This window comes from Accipiter gentilis, chromosome 8, assembly GCF_929443795.1.
Source record: "Accipiter gentilis chromosome 8, bAccGen1.1, whole genome shotgun sequence".
Lineage (NCBI taxonomy): Eukaryota > Metazoa > Chordata > Aves > Accipitriformes > Accipitridae > Astur > Astur gentilis.
In genome coordinates this window covers 497819-514204 of record NC_064887.1, presented here as the reverse complement: position 1 = coordinate 514204, position 16386 = coordinate 497819, and the positions used below count along the sequence as shown (strand labels likewise).

Below are 16386 nucleotides of genomic sequence, written 5' to 3'. Positions count from 1 at the left end.
ACTTGATTGGCAAGTATTATTCTTAAAGTGAAACCATTTGCAAAAATTCAAGGAACTACACAGACTGGAACATGTACTTTCACAGACCCAAGTAAATGTGCAGGTGTGCATGTGTATACGGAAAAAACAAACCTCTGGAGAAGGTCATTAGCATAAATTTAAATTCTGAACACTTCACATACCAGGTGTATTCAACTGTAGAGTATGTAAACACTGATTATCTATTTACTGCACTTTTTTTATATTGAACAACATTGAAAATGTCTTGGTCCAGTGAATAAGCCACTTCTGCTTTTATGGACATTGCCTGGTTAAAAGGAGAAGACCATTGTTGAATGGTCAAAAGTCAAATACATGCTTTGTAAGCAAATATTGCATATCTTACACAGAATAAACATTTCAACCGCAGCACTCGGGACTGCTTGATGCAATGCTTTCATTTGAACTGCTGAGGACTGTAAAGCTATTATTAGTCTTTTTTGCCTACTTTTCTCTTTCAAAACCCTTCCTGGTATCCAGACTGAAAATCAAATGCAACCATCTTTAGTACAGGAGGGAACAAACATGAATTACCTGATCACATTTAAATTTCCTATCCCATATATACTGATCTTAAGTGACTTAAAGTAACAACCCACTCAAAATTCTGCGCATTTCAGTTCCATTTCCCCATCAAAAGCACAGTTAGAGTCCCCCGTGTAGGCACTGAGCATCCTGCAGCCCACTGGCAATGCCTGCCAGGCTGCTGCGCACCCAGCACTGGATGCCGCGGCCCGGCAGGGTCTCGGGGAGCCCTCGGCGGTGCAGCAGAGCTGAAAGGGAGACTCCGGCAGTGGAGAGCCGCAGCCAGCGCTGGGCTGAAACAGCTTTACACTGACCACCCCTCCTGCAGTTTCAGCACAGACTCCGTGGGCCCAGGGAGTTACTCCCGACACCAGCAAAAGCAAAAGGCCAGGCTTTATTCATTTACAAATACACATTAGAATTGTTCTGATTTAACAATTTTCAACATTTCAAAGTCCCAAGAACACCCTGAAGTGTGGCCAGCAACAAGCCTGGATCCCGGAGGAAAGAGAAGCCCGCACTGCATGCCACCCACCTGGCAGCATGGGGCACCCATGCACACTGGAGGGCTCGCTTGCCTGCAATGTGGGGTAGAGGCAGCCCCCCAAGCTAAAACCCCCTATGTGAAGCCACCATTCCCCCCATGATCCTGCCATTCCACATCTCTGCTGAACACCCCCAGATGCTCTTACCAAAGCATTAATGTGCGCAAGTGCTCTATGCACAGCAATGAAGACACAGCCCGACTCACAGTGAAGAGTTTGTAGTTCAGAAAGGCAAACGACACACAGAAAAATGCAGTCAGTACATAGACACAGATACAGTCAAACACCGGCACTCTGTACAGAAAAACAACTTGTCCTACGGAAACACGTACAGCACATCACCCTCAGCCCTCCCTCCCACCAGCCGGCAGAAGCAAGCAGTGCCTGGGGGAGGAGAGGAGGTTCAGCCAGTTCAATATTTCTCTGTGTTTTGGGAAAAACAAGTGACAGCTGTGGAACAATCCTTGCAATTACTGTCTTCGTAATTACGAAGGAGTGCTGTTTCCTGGGCTGGCATATACAGGCTTATTTCAGTTGTCTGCTGTACACTGAGAAGCTGTTTTAGTAAAACATGACAGATGGTTGTGGTACTCAAGGAGTACAATAAAGGAGTGAACATCCCAACCGGCACAAATCAACAGCAATTTGTGTAAATGTTGCAGGACACAGCACTGAAGGAGCTGCAGAAAAAGCTTAGAGGAGAGTTTCTTCCCCATCCTGGGGCTGTACCGAGGGCATGACAACTGCATCTGGGTTTACAACATCCTACGAAACAACGAGAAAAACATTAGCTTTACAGAAAACATGCTAAACTTTGAGCTACTGAGATACTGTCCTAACAGATTTCCTACAAGCAGATGCCAGAATAATCGGAGAAGCTGAGTGCTGCTGTTGACCCAGCATGTCAGAGCCAGCGGGTGCTGCCGAGGCTCACCCACTGCCACCAGTGCTGGGTGGCGGGAGCTGCTCCGCGTGGCCGGAGGGGCCAGATGACTGAGGGGCTGCGAGCATCAGCGACAGAGCAAAGATATTTGCAACAAGACTTCAGGAACAGGAGAGAATGGAGAAGCTGCCACCCAAAAGGATTTATCATCCCTTACCCCAGGTACTAGCAGCAGATACTTAAGTGTAAGAAACTGGACAAAGTGGTGCATCCTCTGCTGCTGGCAGGGACTCAAAGGGGTGCGGGGGGCAGCAGCCGACCCACGCAGGACTCACCTCACAGGGACCGCGGCTCCTCTCGCCGGTGTCAGCGGCTCCCGGAGTGTCTGGGCTCCCTGCAACGGGACTGTCCTTCCTCTGCTCCCTGACCCCAGCAGCGCTCCATGCACTCTCCGAGACACCTGCTGCCTCTCTCTCCCCCGTGTTTTCACAGAGGCCTGCCTGATCCCCCTCGGCTTTCACTCCTGCCTGCTCTGTGCTCCCCTGCAGCCCACCCTTGCCCCCCACTACCTCCATCCCGGGAGCCGCCAGCTGTGGCTGGGTGCCCAGGCACAGCCCCTCGCTGCCTGCTGACCCTCTTCCCCCCGACTCCGCTCCCGCATCCCCAAGCACAGGGGCGCTCAGGGAGGTTTCTGCAGTCAGCTGCTCCCCAAGGGACATTGCTCCACATGGTTCTGCGTGCCATGGGGACATGAGACCCACTGTGCCCCACTCGCACCCCGCCTCGCCCTGGCCCTCAGCCCCCGCCAGCGCTGACCCCCTTCCTTCACCCCCCAGCACTGCCTCCTGGATCACCCCTCGCCCACAGACCACGGCTCCATCGGCCACCCCTTCCCTGTCCCTCCCAGACTCCCCGGCTGCCCCCCTTCCCTCGGCTGACACCCCCTCTGCCCCTGCCCCGCTCTGTCCCCCCAACACTGCTCCTGCCACCCCCTCCTGTGCCACCGCCCCATCGCCCAGCCCACCACCGCCAGCCACCTCCTGCCCCACCAGCACCGGCTCCGCTGCCGCTCCTCCCTCAGGCAGAGCCCCTCGCCCTGCCTGGCTGCCCGCTGCAGCACCAGCCACCCCCCCTGACCCCCCCACCCCGCTCACACACAGCCCCGGGGCAGGCAGCACTGCTTCATCCATCACCCCCCCACCAGGAGACCTCTCCTTCCCTCTCTCTTCAGCATGCTCCAGCGATCCCTGCGGCCCGGCTGCCAGCTCGCTTGGACTGGCTGCTCCACCTGCGACCTCCTCGCTACCTCCTGACCCTGCTCTGGCTATCTCTGCAGATATTCCCATCAGCCCTCCATCAGGTGTTTCTTCCATTGCACTCTCTGTCTTTGCTTTGCTGCCTAGAGATGGGTTTCCACTCGAAAGTGCTTCTGCTGAGCCCTCCTCCTCCTCCTCCGCTGTTGTGGCCTCCTTCAACTGGGATGACCCTTCAGTTATGGGATCCCCTCCAGCACCCACCAGTGCCTCTAATCCCGGTGCTACTTGCAACATGGGACCCTTGCCAGGCTCCACAGAGTCCTCTGCTCTCAGGAGAGAGCTGCCTTCTACCTCTGATGCCTTGCCAGTCTCAGATATTCCTGCTCCTATGGCAGCTTCCCCCATCTCCATCCACTCTCCCCCTGATGCTTTCAGCTGGGAAAACTCATTTGGCTTTACAAAGTCTTCTCCTCCAGGCACTGCTTCTCCTGTGCAAATGTTTGCATCCCCTAATGTTTCCAGGAGAGCCCCAGGCTTCTCCGCAGCCTCCTCCCCTTCAGCAACAGCTTCCTCTACAGACTCTTCTCCAGGGCCAACTACCCCAGCAATCCCTTCTTCTGCCAAGCTGGCATCCTCCACAGCCTCCTCTGCCTCAGACACAGCACCCACCACAACGCCCTCCCCTGCAAAACCTCCCTCCTCCACGGCCTCCTCTGCCTCAGACACTGTCTCGCCCACCACCTCATTCACTGGAGGCCCTGGGGCTCCCGCAGCCTCCTTTGCCCCGGAGGCCTCCTCCGCTGCCTCTTCTGCCTCAGAGACCTCCCCGGCCACCTCCTCCCCCTCAGACGCTGCATCCCTGCCTAGCAGTGCCCCTGCCAGCTCCGCTCCCCCAGGCGCCTGCTCCCCCAGTGCTGCCTTGTTCTCTGTCTCCTCCATCAGAACTTCCCGCTCCCCGGGTGCCACCTCTGCGCCAGGCTCCGTTCCCTTCCCTGTCCCCTTTCCTTTGGGATCCTCTGCCATGGCGCTCTGCTCGGCTGCAGATTCCTCCACTGCAAGCTGATCCTCCGCCTGCGGCATGGCCACTGCGTCTTCCTTGGGCAGCAGATCTCCCACCCATGCCATTTCTTCTCCTGCCTCTTCGGTGCGAGCATCTCCTCCCTCAGCAACAAAATCTTCCTTCTCGAGTGCTTGCCTCTCCCCTACCATCTGCCCTTCTTGTACCACTTGTTCTGCTGCCTTCTGCACGTCAAGTGTTCTTGTTCCTTCTGCCAAGAAAGCTCCATCTGGTGCTATTAAGAAATAATCAAAACATTAGTTTTATTGAGAACCACGTTAGTGTTAAGGCTGTTTTACAGGGTTATTATTAAAGATGCTATCTCTCCCAAGCAATGAAGGGACATCAGCAGGGTGACAAGAAGAAAACTTGCTGTGCTGCTTCTCATCACACACCTGTGCTCTGACTATGTTTCCAGTGCTGCCATTCTGACATCTGGCATAACTAATTTAAGCAAAAATGTTGATGTACGACCAGCTTTCAACTCTGACAGTTCTGCCTGCCCTGCCTACTCTCCCTCCTTCCCTCACCTGCCTAGCAGGGAGCTCAGGTCTGTGTATGAAATAGCTATAAGCTTGACAGTAACATTCAAAAATTCAGAAATAGGTGGTAAATTGCTCATGTATAATATGCACACACAGGAAGAAAAATACTCAGCTGTTCATGTAAAATGGGTAATTGCTTCCCCTGGATTCTGTAATTACACCAGGGGAATAATACAGGGTTGATTCCAGTCCCTGGGAATTGAACAGCAATGCCTTCATTAAATTTGGTGCTCCAGGATCTGTCCCTAAGCAGGAGATTCCAGGCTTTCCAAAGACCACCTGCCTGGGAAGCAAACATGTTTCAACCCTGATTTGGAGGGACAATTGACACAGAAGTAGGGTGGCCCAGGCACTACATGTTCTCTACCCTGGTCTATGCATCAGAAACATAGATCCTTGTGAAGACCAACACATGAAGCCTACTGGACTTTGAAATTAAATGTTATAGACAGTTGTTTGTGGTCAACTGATGAGACCACGGCACAAGCAAACTCATCTGAGAAAGACTTACTGAGAAAAAGACAATTACTGAAACACCAGAGATGAGAAGGAACCTCCAGCCTCCTGTATACACCTTCTGAATGAAAGACAACAAGTCTTAAAAGACTATGTTCTTAGACTACATAGAAGAAGATCAAAAGGCTCTCAGCTGGCCAGAAAAAACCTTAGAAGACCCTGGATTAATGTGCCAAAGTATAAGACAGTGCACAACTAGCAATTTAAAACCAATATATATAACCTGTTCCTGCCAGCTGTTAGACTCTTAGAGGATGGAAGAAGGAAATGTAAGAGCAACAGTGCAGAATGAAGTCAGTTTTTTCTTCTCTTTTCAAACTCATTGCTACTGTGGAGTAGAATCTTAACGTTACTTTCACTGTGGCTTATTGTTGCAGCAGGATAGCTGGCTTTAATACCCCCTGTATAACATGCAAGCCTCTTCTGTCAGGCACATCAAGTCTCCAGCAATAAACTGCTAGGGTTGCAAGGACCAGAAACATTATTGGAAGGTACAAAGATCAAGCTGAAATTTCCTCATTGCCAATTATGCCAACTGCTAACAGGGAGATGAGTTTGAGAGACAAACAGGGTACAGCATGGTGATCAAGTCTGCAGTTCAGCTCCACTCCTAGTCTGCCAGACCCATCCTGCCTGTCTGGACAATGCATTTCCCAAGGAGGCCCCACACTACCTGGAAGCAAAGGGAAATTCACTAGATTCCTGCTTTCCACAGCTATTTTCTTGACTGGCAGCCTGGATGGCCTGGATTCTTTACCTAGGACCATTACAACTGCCAAAAAAAGTATTAATTATACATGACTACAGAAGCCAGCTACTCATCACCCAATTTTATACAAGTTAGGAAAGAAAAGAGCACATGGGGAGATTGATAGCCTAGAAAGGAAAGGGAAAGGGCAAACACTTCTATAAAAAGACTTCAGATGAAGAAGATTTAATCCATGTCCCTGATCGACAGCCAATCTCACCTTCATTGGTGTCATGCTCTGTACTTGTTATGTTCCCTTCTTCTTCATCTGCACAGGAATCACTAGGTTCAGGTTCAGACTTCACATGATGATCATTTCCAATTGCCTTTACTATTTCTTCCTGGACTGGTTTGCAATCTTCAGAAACTATCACAAAGTTACAAAAGAGGAAGCAAGAAAGAGAAACCATTACAAAGCAAAAGGGGAGTAGAAGTCATCTAGCCATCTCAGCTTGGTTTAAAATTTGAAATGTTAGGGCAGACCCAATTGGAGCCATGTAAATCTTCACCAGCAATAATTTTCTGAAGTAGATTAAAAACAAATGGAGACAACCATTAAAAACCTAAGGGAAAATTCATGCAGCAGCATCTACTGAACCATAGAGTGGCAATCTTCCACAACATCTTCACAAAACAGTAAGACTGCTTTTGTCAGGCAGTCAGGCGGTGTGGGGCTGTCAACATACAAGCAACAACATTGCTGTATAGACAGAAAATTGTTATTGTTCTATAAATACTTTAAAAAAAAATAATAAATCTATGTTAAGCTCCCAACTACAGTTCTGATGATTCCTCAATTCCCAAAACTAACATAAGTGACTGAAGACCTATGCTTATCTATAAAATAAGTGGGGAAGTATTTTCTGCTCTGTAAATGCAATGATTGGGATGCTTCACAGTCAAGTCATACATCTGACATTATTGTTAAGATTGTGCTATTTGTTCCATTTTTGCTTTATGACTTGCCAGATGATTACATGAATGGCTTTCAAGCTAGTAATACTAAACAACTTCTTTATGAGCAGTATTCTAGCTATATACACAGCCCAATCCCTTCAGCATCTCCTCTGAAAGCTCTTCCCTCCAGCAACCCAGGCTTCCCCCTTCAAGTTCCATGAGTTTTCTGTATCTTTTCTTTTCAGTTGCAGTTATTGCCTTAGTCTTTTACACAAAGAGCTTGCTAGTTTGCCAGTGGTATGGAGTGACAGCATAAAGTCAAATCTCGCACTTGGTTTTACTGCCCAATGGCCTCTTTTGCCAGTATAGTGTGTCCATTACGAACCACAGACTTCCAGGTATATCTCTGAAACAGCTGTCTCCTTTTGCTTGTGTTGTGACTGTTAGTGTGAGACTTGATTAATAATTCCTGTTGCTGCTGGGATGGTGCCAGCGGTCATATGTTTCAGACTGTTCCTCTGCAGCTTGGAACAATCAAGCCTTTGACTGAAAGGGAGTAACTCTGTCAATTGCTTGTATTCAATACTTATGTCAAGCGTAACTTTCAGATCATAAAGGAGACAATCACATTTCTAGATTTTACTGCTGTATGTGACATGAAGAAGTACACTGGTCAGCTTCATCTGTGCAGTGGAAGTGCTGCAGAGACACTTGTTCCAAGTTTCAGTTTCTAGACATCTACAGACAATTTCTACATCAAGGCTCAGTGAGAACACAGACACCTTTAAATATCTTCACCAATGATCTTCCCAGAATCAGCCTATGGCATTTTATTTAGACGAAGTATTTTGTTTGAGAGTAGAAGAACAGGGTTTCGGCCAGCGAGAAAAAAAGATCTGAATCCTGACTTGGCCTTCTATTACAAAATACAGAGACTGAAACCAATTGCCACAACACACCACTCAACATGTTTCTGGCTAAATCATGACTCACAGCCTAGATAAAGAGGTGTTACATGGTCTGATATCTTGACTTTCAAGCAACACATTACTTCAATTTCTCTGAAAATGAAAATAAGGAGCCATGAGTAAAAAGCTAATGTTTCCACACTAAGGAACTGGCTGACTTTGGGCCACCCTGCAGTGCGGCATGTAATAAAGGTGCCCAAAATTTGGGGCTTCATAAAGAATGGACAGGACAGAAGCAGTGAACCTGCTGTGACAGGAGCCTGAGGGGCTGGCAGCATCAGCAGATTCAAAAACACACTAGACAAAGTCATGGACATCAGATCCATAAACATGTACAAAAGGACTAGGCAGGCTTTTTTTTCTAACAGCTATTATACAACAGATTGGAGTGCAGGAGAGCTACAAAATGAGTGAAATTCAGAAAACTGAGCCTTTTGTGTTCGTGAACAGCATCTTCTCTTGCCATTGGGAGACACAGACTACTGTGAGAGGTGTGCCTCTGGGCTGATCTGCTGGGCACTTCTGAAGTTACTAAGAGCTGTGCTAGAAGAAAATCAGTTGCATAAACATAAGCACAATAAGTCTGACTGACCTGGCCACTGGTCTCATCCAAATTGCCCACTTAACTCATAGAAATACTGTCTTGCCTCAAAGTGTTTGTACAGGTCTTCTATGGATCGCTGTCACTCCTGGGTGGCATGTATTGAAATCACGTGTACTTGCAAGTGGCAGCATGTTCCCTCCAGCAATTTATTACGAAGACTTAACACTGTCTTCTCTGCCACAACCTTGCACTCTTCTCTTCCCAAATCCCTGCCTCTCTCTTGCAAATGCACACCCTGTGCTCTCTCACCTTTTTCCTAGGAGGTGTTTATTTTCTACACTGTCGATTCTGTCTTTCTACTCACCCTTGCATATGGTATTTTTCTTCTTTATTTCACTTTTGTTTTTATTTTTTCTTATTCTTCCTCCTGTGGTTCTCTTACTTCATGCTTACACCCGTCCTTCCTACCCCATCAGTACCCTGCACCCACACAGCTCTGAATAGAAATGTGAGAAAATTTTTAAAAGACCATTTCAGTCCACAGTACTACAAAAGGCACTTACTCAGCATGAATGTCTTTTTGCCTATACCATAGGTGCTAAAGGGCAGCAATGGCTTCACTCCTTGCTGTCACACTTCACCTGGGTGAAGCGCTAAGATCTGCTCTGCAAGAAACCATGAAAGTTGAGCAGGGAAGGTCCCAGGAGAGCATTTGTAAGGTTCCTCCTGGGACCCAAGATCCTGGCAAAGGTCTCCGCGCAATAGCATACAACCTGCTTGAATCATTCTGACATTTCAGCTCTGCAGAGAAGACAAGAAGCTTTCTGCTCCAGGACATCCCTTGGCTACCTCATGCAGAGGTACAGGCAGCACTTTCTTTGACTTGCTGAAATACAAAGTGCTTTGCTAGGTATGGTGCGTATATTTTACTTTCACCTGATTATAGGCCTGAAGTCTGACTAGCTGGCAGTTCCCATTCTTTGCAGTTTACTGCCTGCATAACATTTGACAAAAGGGAATTGACAGTCTATCAAAACAGAGCCCAGGGAAGGATGACAAATACTGCTCACAATAATTCTCTCTCTTGGGATCAGCAATATCTCCTTGCCACAAAGGGTACAGCAAGATCAGAAAACACACAGCAGGAGCCCATCCCAGGTATTTCCACACTTCTGACAGATCCTGTCACGCCACTGGTTGTGCTTTGCCCAGACTCAGCCTGCGACTGAACAACCCCACAGGAGCATTTTGCACCTTTTGCTTTCTTCAGCATATACAATTCTCTCTGATAAATTAGCTCTGCACTGTTAATGACAGCACTGGTTAGGAGAAACCCTGTCATGAGCAGAGCATGATGGGTCTCACTGGGGCAAAACCAAAACAGTGCCATGTCAGTCTCATCTAAACACAGGCTGGGCGGCTGATGAGAGTGACCAGTTCTACAGAGAAGTTCATGTGAAAAAATCAGGGAGGCCCAAGAATGGACCAAGAACCAATTCTGCAGTCACAGTAAAGGACTGAGCTCTTCCAGCCCTCTGGGTGTCTCTGGAGGCTTTTAGTCCTCAGCCTTTTGGAGGACTGGAGTAGTGGGAGTTGTCATCATCTGGCATTTAAGGCTATAGATGTCCTCGAATTTTTTAATTAGAATCTTTACCATGGCAGCAACTGTGCTAAATGCCTAGAAGAAGCTAAGATTCCCATGTGACCTTTGTTACCCTACAATATTTCTTTAGCATGCTCATTATATCTCAAAAAAGTTGCCTACACACAAGATTCTTGGCAATTCTTTATTTGCTGTAAAATTTACCTAAACAATGCCCATGCATACAGGGGGAAATCTGTATGCAATTTAGTGAATTGTTTCTTGTCCCTCCTTGATCTGCACAGTCCCTGAATCTCAGGTAATCTCCTGGCAGCAGAGATGATGCAGGACTTGACTAAGAAGTAAACGCTGTTACCTACATAACATTCAGACAATCTACCTATATTTGATAGAGGATCTCTGTTCAAACCTAGAGCCATGAAACCATGTGTGTTGAATGTAAGCACACAGGAATTTATGCTAATAAAGAACAATGCTATTGTTTTAGGCTAACTCAGTATCAGATTACTAGCCTGACACATTCGATTGATCTTTTCTTGGTTTTGTATTACAGCGTAATATTCTGTCCTCTAGGTTTTTAAAGTTCTTTCTTCTTCAGTAGTCCTTACTCAACTCATCTAAGCCTAGGGGTGAAGGTGCTTAAATTGAAGTTTCTTTCACACAAGTGAAGAGAGGGGTTCCAGAAGCAAACATCTTTGAAGACTTGAGCACTATTCAATGAATAGTATGTTGCTGTCTTTACTGTCTCAATTCTGAATGCATAACAAAGCAAAAGCAATGCACAAGACAGTCAAAGTAACCCAGCAGCAACAGATTTGCAAAGCATTAAGCACCAGCATTCAAATTGTTTATTCTATGCACAGATATCTTAGAAAGATGCACTGCAGTGAACAGAAAGCAATAGAAGCAGAACCAAAAACTTCTGTTAAAATAAAGGAAAAGCATTCTACATTCCACTGCAAATCCAGCATACAGAAAGACAATTGGAAATTTCATCTACCATAGCTTGTGGCTCTCCTTTACGTCAACACGAGTGCAGACAACTATTCTTTTATACTGACTGATTTAACAGCATCCAAGACATTTCCCTCATGACCTGGATGACATTGCAAAGCAAGGGCTTACATTTGTCCCCATTCCCCAGATACAATAATGCAAAGCCTTGCTCACGTGGCCAACCTTTTATTAATTGCCCATTATCCATAAAGGTAAGGTTGAAACTGCAAGATGCCCATTTTATCAACAGTAAAAATGAGGTGTCACACAACTACCTGATTTGCTCCTTGCCAATAAATCCATGACAGAGTGAAGCAACACAACCATGGATCAACTGACATAGTTTTGATCTTCATCTGCTGCACCATGATTCACATGGTAATTTTTGGTGTTCTTTTTGAACATAGTATGTCAACATTATAAAACAGAGTCCCCCAATGTGGCATACAGATTCTCCTATAGGTAATAAATCATGTTTGGTTTTTATAATAATTGCATGATATGAGAAACCCAACTACTGGAGTAAAAAAGAATAGTCAAAGCCTTACACTGGAAACACTAGAAAAGAAACAATAAACCAAGGTTACATTCTGGGTGGTTATTTAGCTCACAGGAGTACAGACTATACCAGTAGCTTGAAAACAGTCCACCAACTGCATTCTCCGTGCTGCACCTTGACATAGTATAAAGGCAAATACAGCAACACTTGCAGCAACACTCGCAGCAACACTCGCAGTTGAGCAGAGGGATTGTACTCACCACCTCCTTCATCACCCTGAGGAGACTCTTCATTGCTGTCCTCAACTTTTGTCATACTGCTTTCCAAAGACACTAGAAAACTTTCATCCCCATCATCGCTCCTGGTACTTGCATTCTTCTCCCCGTCTTCCCCTATGTTACTTTCTACTGACCCAGACTGTTTGAGGTCCCCATTAACTGCAGGACTTTGATACTGTATTGCCATTGTATTTTCATGAAAAACTCCAGTATCTTCCCTTGCTGTTAGATCTTCTGGTTTTGCCTTTTCTGCTTCATCTATTCCTTCCTTTTCCAGTGCAAAAGCTTCCTGATTTTCCTTCATTCTGAGCAGTTTATTCTCCCTGTTCTCGTTTCCATATTGTGCATGTGCTGTGTTATCAGATGCCCTTTGGATATTATACTCCTCGTTGCCCTTGACATCATCTTTCATCATTTCAGCATGAGAGTCATCTTCACTGCTATACTGAGTACTGACGGATGAGAGAGAGTGTGCAGGCCTCCTATCTAGAAATAGCAAACATAATTTTGGTTTAGTATTTCTCCCTAAAACATCTTCATTCATTGTCCACTAGTTCCCTTTGCTATGCACAAAGGGACAGATGCTCATCTGGTAGCAATCTCTGAATTACACCACCTGAGGATATCATGACAAAATCCCAATAAGTGTAACAGAGGAACATTGCCCAGGTGTATCAAAGTGTTAAAATCAAAGCCATTTAACATGCTTTTTTTTCTGACAATGGAAATGAACCAGATTAGTTCCATCAACCACACAGAAATACACCTCCAAAAGCACCTCTAAATATGACTCTGACAGGTTTTAAAATAGTTTTCTTGAGCTCCATTTGATAAAAGATTTCGGCCATGGCAACAGCCCTTTAGTGCACTCCTGTTAGCTCAGTGAATATGATAAAGATCTCCAAAATCATGTGTAAACCATTCAAGTTGAACTGGAGATGAAGTTCACTGTTTTCTCTAAAGAAACATACAGGGACCATTATATGAAATTCATAAATGAAAAATTTGAGGGGAGAAAAAAAAGCAATAATTCTTCACCTAATATTTAGCTGAATGGCAGAGCTTAATGCTACACAGCATTGCTGGTTTCCACAGCTCATATGTGTTCAAGAAAAAATTAGTCAATCTCAATGAAGAAAAATCCAGTTAGGCCTAATAAGTAAAAGGGACCACTCTTGGCACAAGCTAATTACAGGGGTGGAAAGACACAGTGGGGAAGCACCACAGTATTCTTGCCCTTTTCTTATATTTTTCCTAGGCATCCGCTGCTGGCCAAAGGCCAGAAGTAGAATTTGGACCCACGGTCTGTCCCTGAACAGCTATTCTCAGAGCCACAGGAGCCAATCTGTGCCACCTTATTTCTTCCTGCAGCCACAATCTTCCAGCAGCTTCTATGCTTCTTCTTCCTCTGTGGATCTGAGGAAGGCTCATTGCAATTTTTTGTAATATTTTAAATTATCCTTTTCATCTGCAATGTAGTACAAAAACTTTGCAGGACTGCTTTTAAAAAAACCTCAAATATGGAAGCTAAAACTTCCCTAAAATATGTCAACTACTCCCATTAATTGTAAAACAACAACAAAGAAGGTGTGTTTGAATGGAAACTGCAATTCTAAATTAATGGACTGCCTTGTGTAGATGCCAGACTACCGATTCAAGAAAACTCCTCAATTTTCCTTAAAAGTAGCAAAGGAAAAAGAACAGCGTGCAACTCCACACTTTAGTGATGGTGCAAGGAAGCTGCCTACATCTCTGGGGAAGTTATTGAGGTGTACGCTCATTCTGTCATCTTCGCAGAGACTGGCAGCAAGGATAATGAGTAGTACCAAATGTGAGGTGGACATCCATCTTCTAGGATCTCTACTGCAATGGCTTTCAGGCACAAATTACCAGAGAGGCATCACCTGTAATGACTCTCAGTCACTTCCAGTCCTCACTGGATTTGCACCTCTGTTCTAATGGTAGGTATGTTTAGACTCCCAGAAAACAGCATCGCTCCTAAAGACACTTACAAGAATATAAACAAGAAAGTTCAGAGAACTCCAATATGCAGATTACATATTGTACTATGGGAATTGTCAGTGATTCTTTCCAATTTATTCACAGGCTTGTGGTCCACAAGGATTTGAATGCCAAGGTCTCTCTTACATGCTCTTTACTTATGTCTGATTCATAATATTGGATGCAAAAGTAACATCTTTGGCACTTCAGTTATCTGTATATTATTCTAAAACTCCATGTGCTGGCTGAACTGGCCCAAGGGGCCTTATGAATTCAAACACACTTGAATAAGTGTAATGATATACTGAACTAAGATGAGACAAAATCCATCCACAGCATGTACTCATAAAAATCCAGATCCCAGTACTATTAGTATGTTATTTCTACTATAGCAGCACTCACAGGCTACAAGTGGATTAGTGTACTGGTTACCGAAACACAAAAACATAGTTTCTATGCCCAAAAGCTTATTATCCAAAATCTTGGTCTACCAACACTAGCACACATGCTTAACTTAAAGTAAGTGAGTTCTTCAAAAAAATTACAGGTCCAAAGCTCAGCAGATGAATTCAAGGCACAGTAAATGTACAGAGCACATAGAATTTCAGGTCACAATGAGATGAAAGTTGAAGCTAGCAACAATTAAAATTAAATTACACAGAAACATGTGGTGTGGATAATCAGCAGGTGGTCACAGGTTTATGTTTGCCTCTAGGTGCCTGACAGAAAGGAAGTTTGCACTACCAGTGACCAGCACTCCCCTGCAAGGTAGGGACAGTCTGTACAAAAGAAATTTCATACACTACAAAAATTCACCGACACTTCAAAAATTCACCTAACAACAAAACGAAGAAAAAAATAACAAGGCTGGAAGCGGGACTTCCCTAAATGTTCTAGCTGAACACGTTCTGCTGGCCAGCTAGCTGCATATGTACATACCACAGAGGAGCAGAGTGATTTCACGGGGCTGAGCAGCCATGGACATTAACAGCAGCCACAGGTGTTCAGTAACTTTGTAAATAAAATCCCTTGCTTATGTGCCAAAAGACAAATTCAAGAGCTGAACTGTAAGTAACAGATCTAAAATCCAACACAGCTCTGCCATCCTCTGAAAGCCAAGAGAAAATAAGTTACTAACACTAGCATGATGCCCCAGTAACACTTCCCACAAAGGCCCATTTGACCAGATCAAACTATTAAATGTCCATGTTGACTGACTCCAGGAGACATGTGAATAACAGATTCACAATTTTAACCTTGACATCTCTAACTGCAGAGATCAAGTCACGGGGTGTTTGTATAACTGTGGGCTTGACAACTCACGCTCAGTTGTAAGCCTTGCCGGTCCAGAAGGCAACAGTTTTAAAGTAAGGGGAAGTGGGGCATACCTTAGGGCTAAGAGACGCAATAGCAAAGTAACTCCCCAAACAGTTTTCATGTGCCCAACATTATTTAATGAAGATGAGAGCTAGAAACAGTATGTATAGATGGCAGTAGGGCTACTCTGAATGTGCACTACAAGTGCATCTACTCTACCAAAGAGAGAAGGACCAAGGTTTTATTTGCTGCAATCTGTTACAACTCCAGGATCACACACCCACGTGCTGCCTCGGCAGGCAACGAAGCTCACGTTAGCTCCCAGCCCTCGGCATGCACAGCGTTAGACACTGGAGGATCTTGCGTGCAAGCTGCAAGGGGGCCTCAACCTCGATTCTGTCAGACAGAAAAGTGCATTGAGGACATCAGCAGCGCATTTTTGTGTGCTGTGCATGGCTCCATGAGTAGATGCAAAACGATTCTGCACCTAAAATGAACTCAACTTGTGGACTAAATTGCTAATGTAGTAACACCCTATTTATGCTATCCCTGTCACCAATACCAGACTTTGCAAGGTGTGCTATGGAGCATCGAACTTTATACCTCGGCAGGGCCTTGCATTCAATACTGAAAAATACATAGTCACAGAATTTCACACAAGTTAGGCACTCATGTGGAAGGGTGAAGAGGAAGAATTCCTTCTCTAACTGTGGCTTTCGCTCATGTGCCATCCATATGCCAGAATTGTAATCCAGCAGCATGTTCAGAAAACATGTTGTACAAAGAAATCTTAACCACAGTTTAAAGAATCCCACTCAGAGTACCACTCCTCCACCATTAGAAAATTCAAGGGGCTGAGGAAGGGAGTTCCTTCATAGACGTTTACATCCTGAGACAATATATTAATTTCTAGATCTCTGTGTCACAACTAGATACATCAGGGAAGCGGCAATTCACGTAAGTGGAAAAGAGATGGATATTGAAGAGGTATATGGATTCAGTTATAGGAGAAAAACTACACAGGATTCACGAAAATGATAACTCAGGCAGGGGATAAGTTGTCTTGGAGAATTTGTAAATGTAAACATAAAGGAGGGAAAAGAACCACTTAAGAATGTGCAAAAAGGCATAACTAAAAACAATGAAGTTAAAATAAAGAAAAATCTTTT

At 45.1% G+C, this 16386-nt stretch overlaps 1 protein-coding gene across 1 annotated transcript in view; it reads right to left on the bottom strand.

Annotated features, from left to right (window-relative positions):
* Positions 1–950: 950 nt before the first annotated feature.
* The window catches only part of ERICH3 (glutamate rich 3), a gene marked incomplete at its 5' end in the record, with an annotated part of 40895 nt that continues 25459 nt past the window's right edge, over positions 951–16386 (bottom strand). Inside the window, 4 exons of the mRNA XM_049807301.1 lie at positions 951–1874; positions 2328–4540; positions 6335–6481; positions 11882–12385. Of these exons, the coding sequence (XP_049663258.1) occupies positions 1803–1874; positions 2328–4540; positions 6335–6481; positions 11882–12385 (2936 nt within the window). The remainder of the gene's footprint in view (positions 1875–2327; positions 4541–6334; positions 6482–11881; positions 12386–16386) is intronic.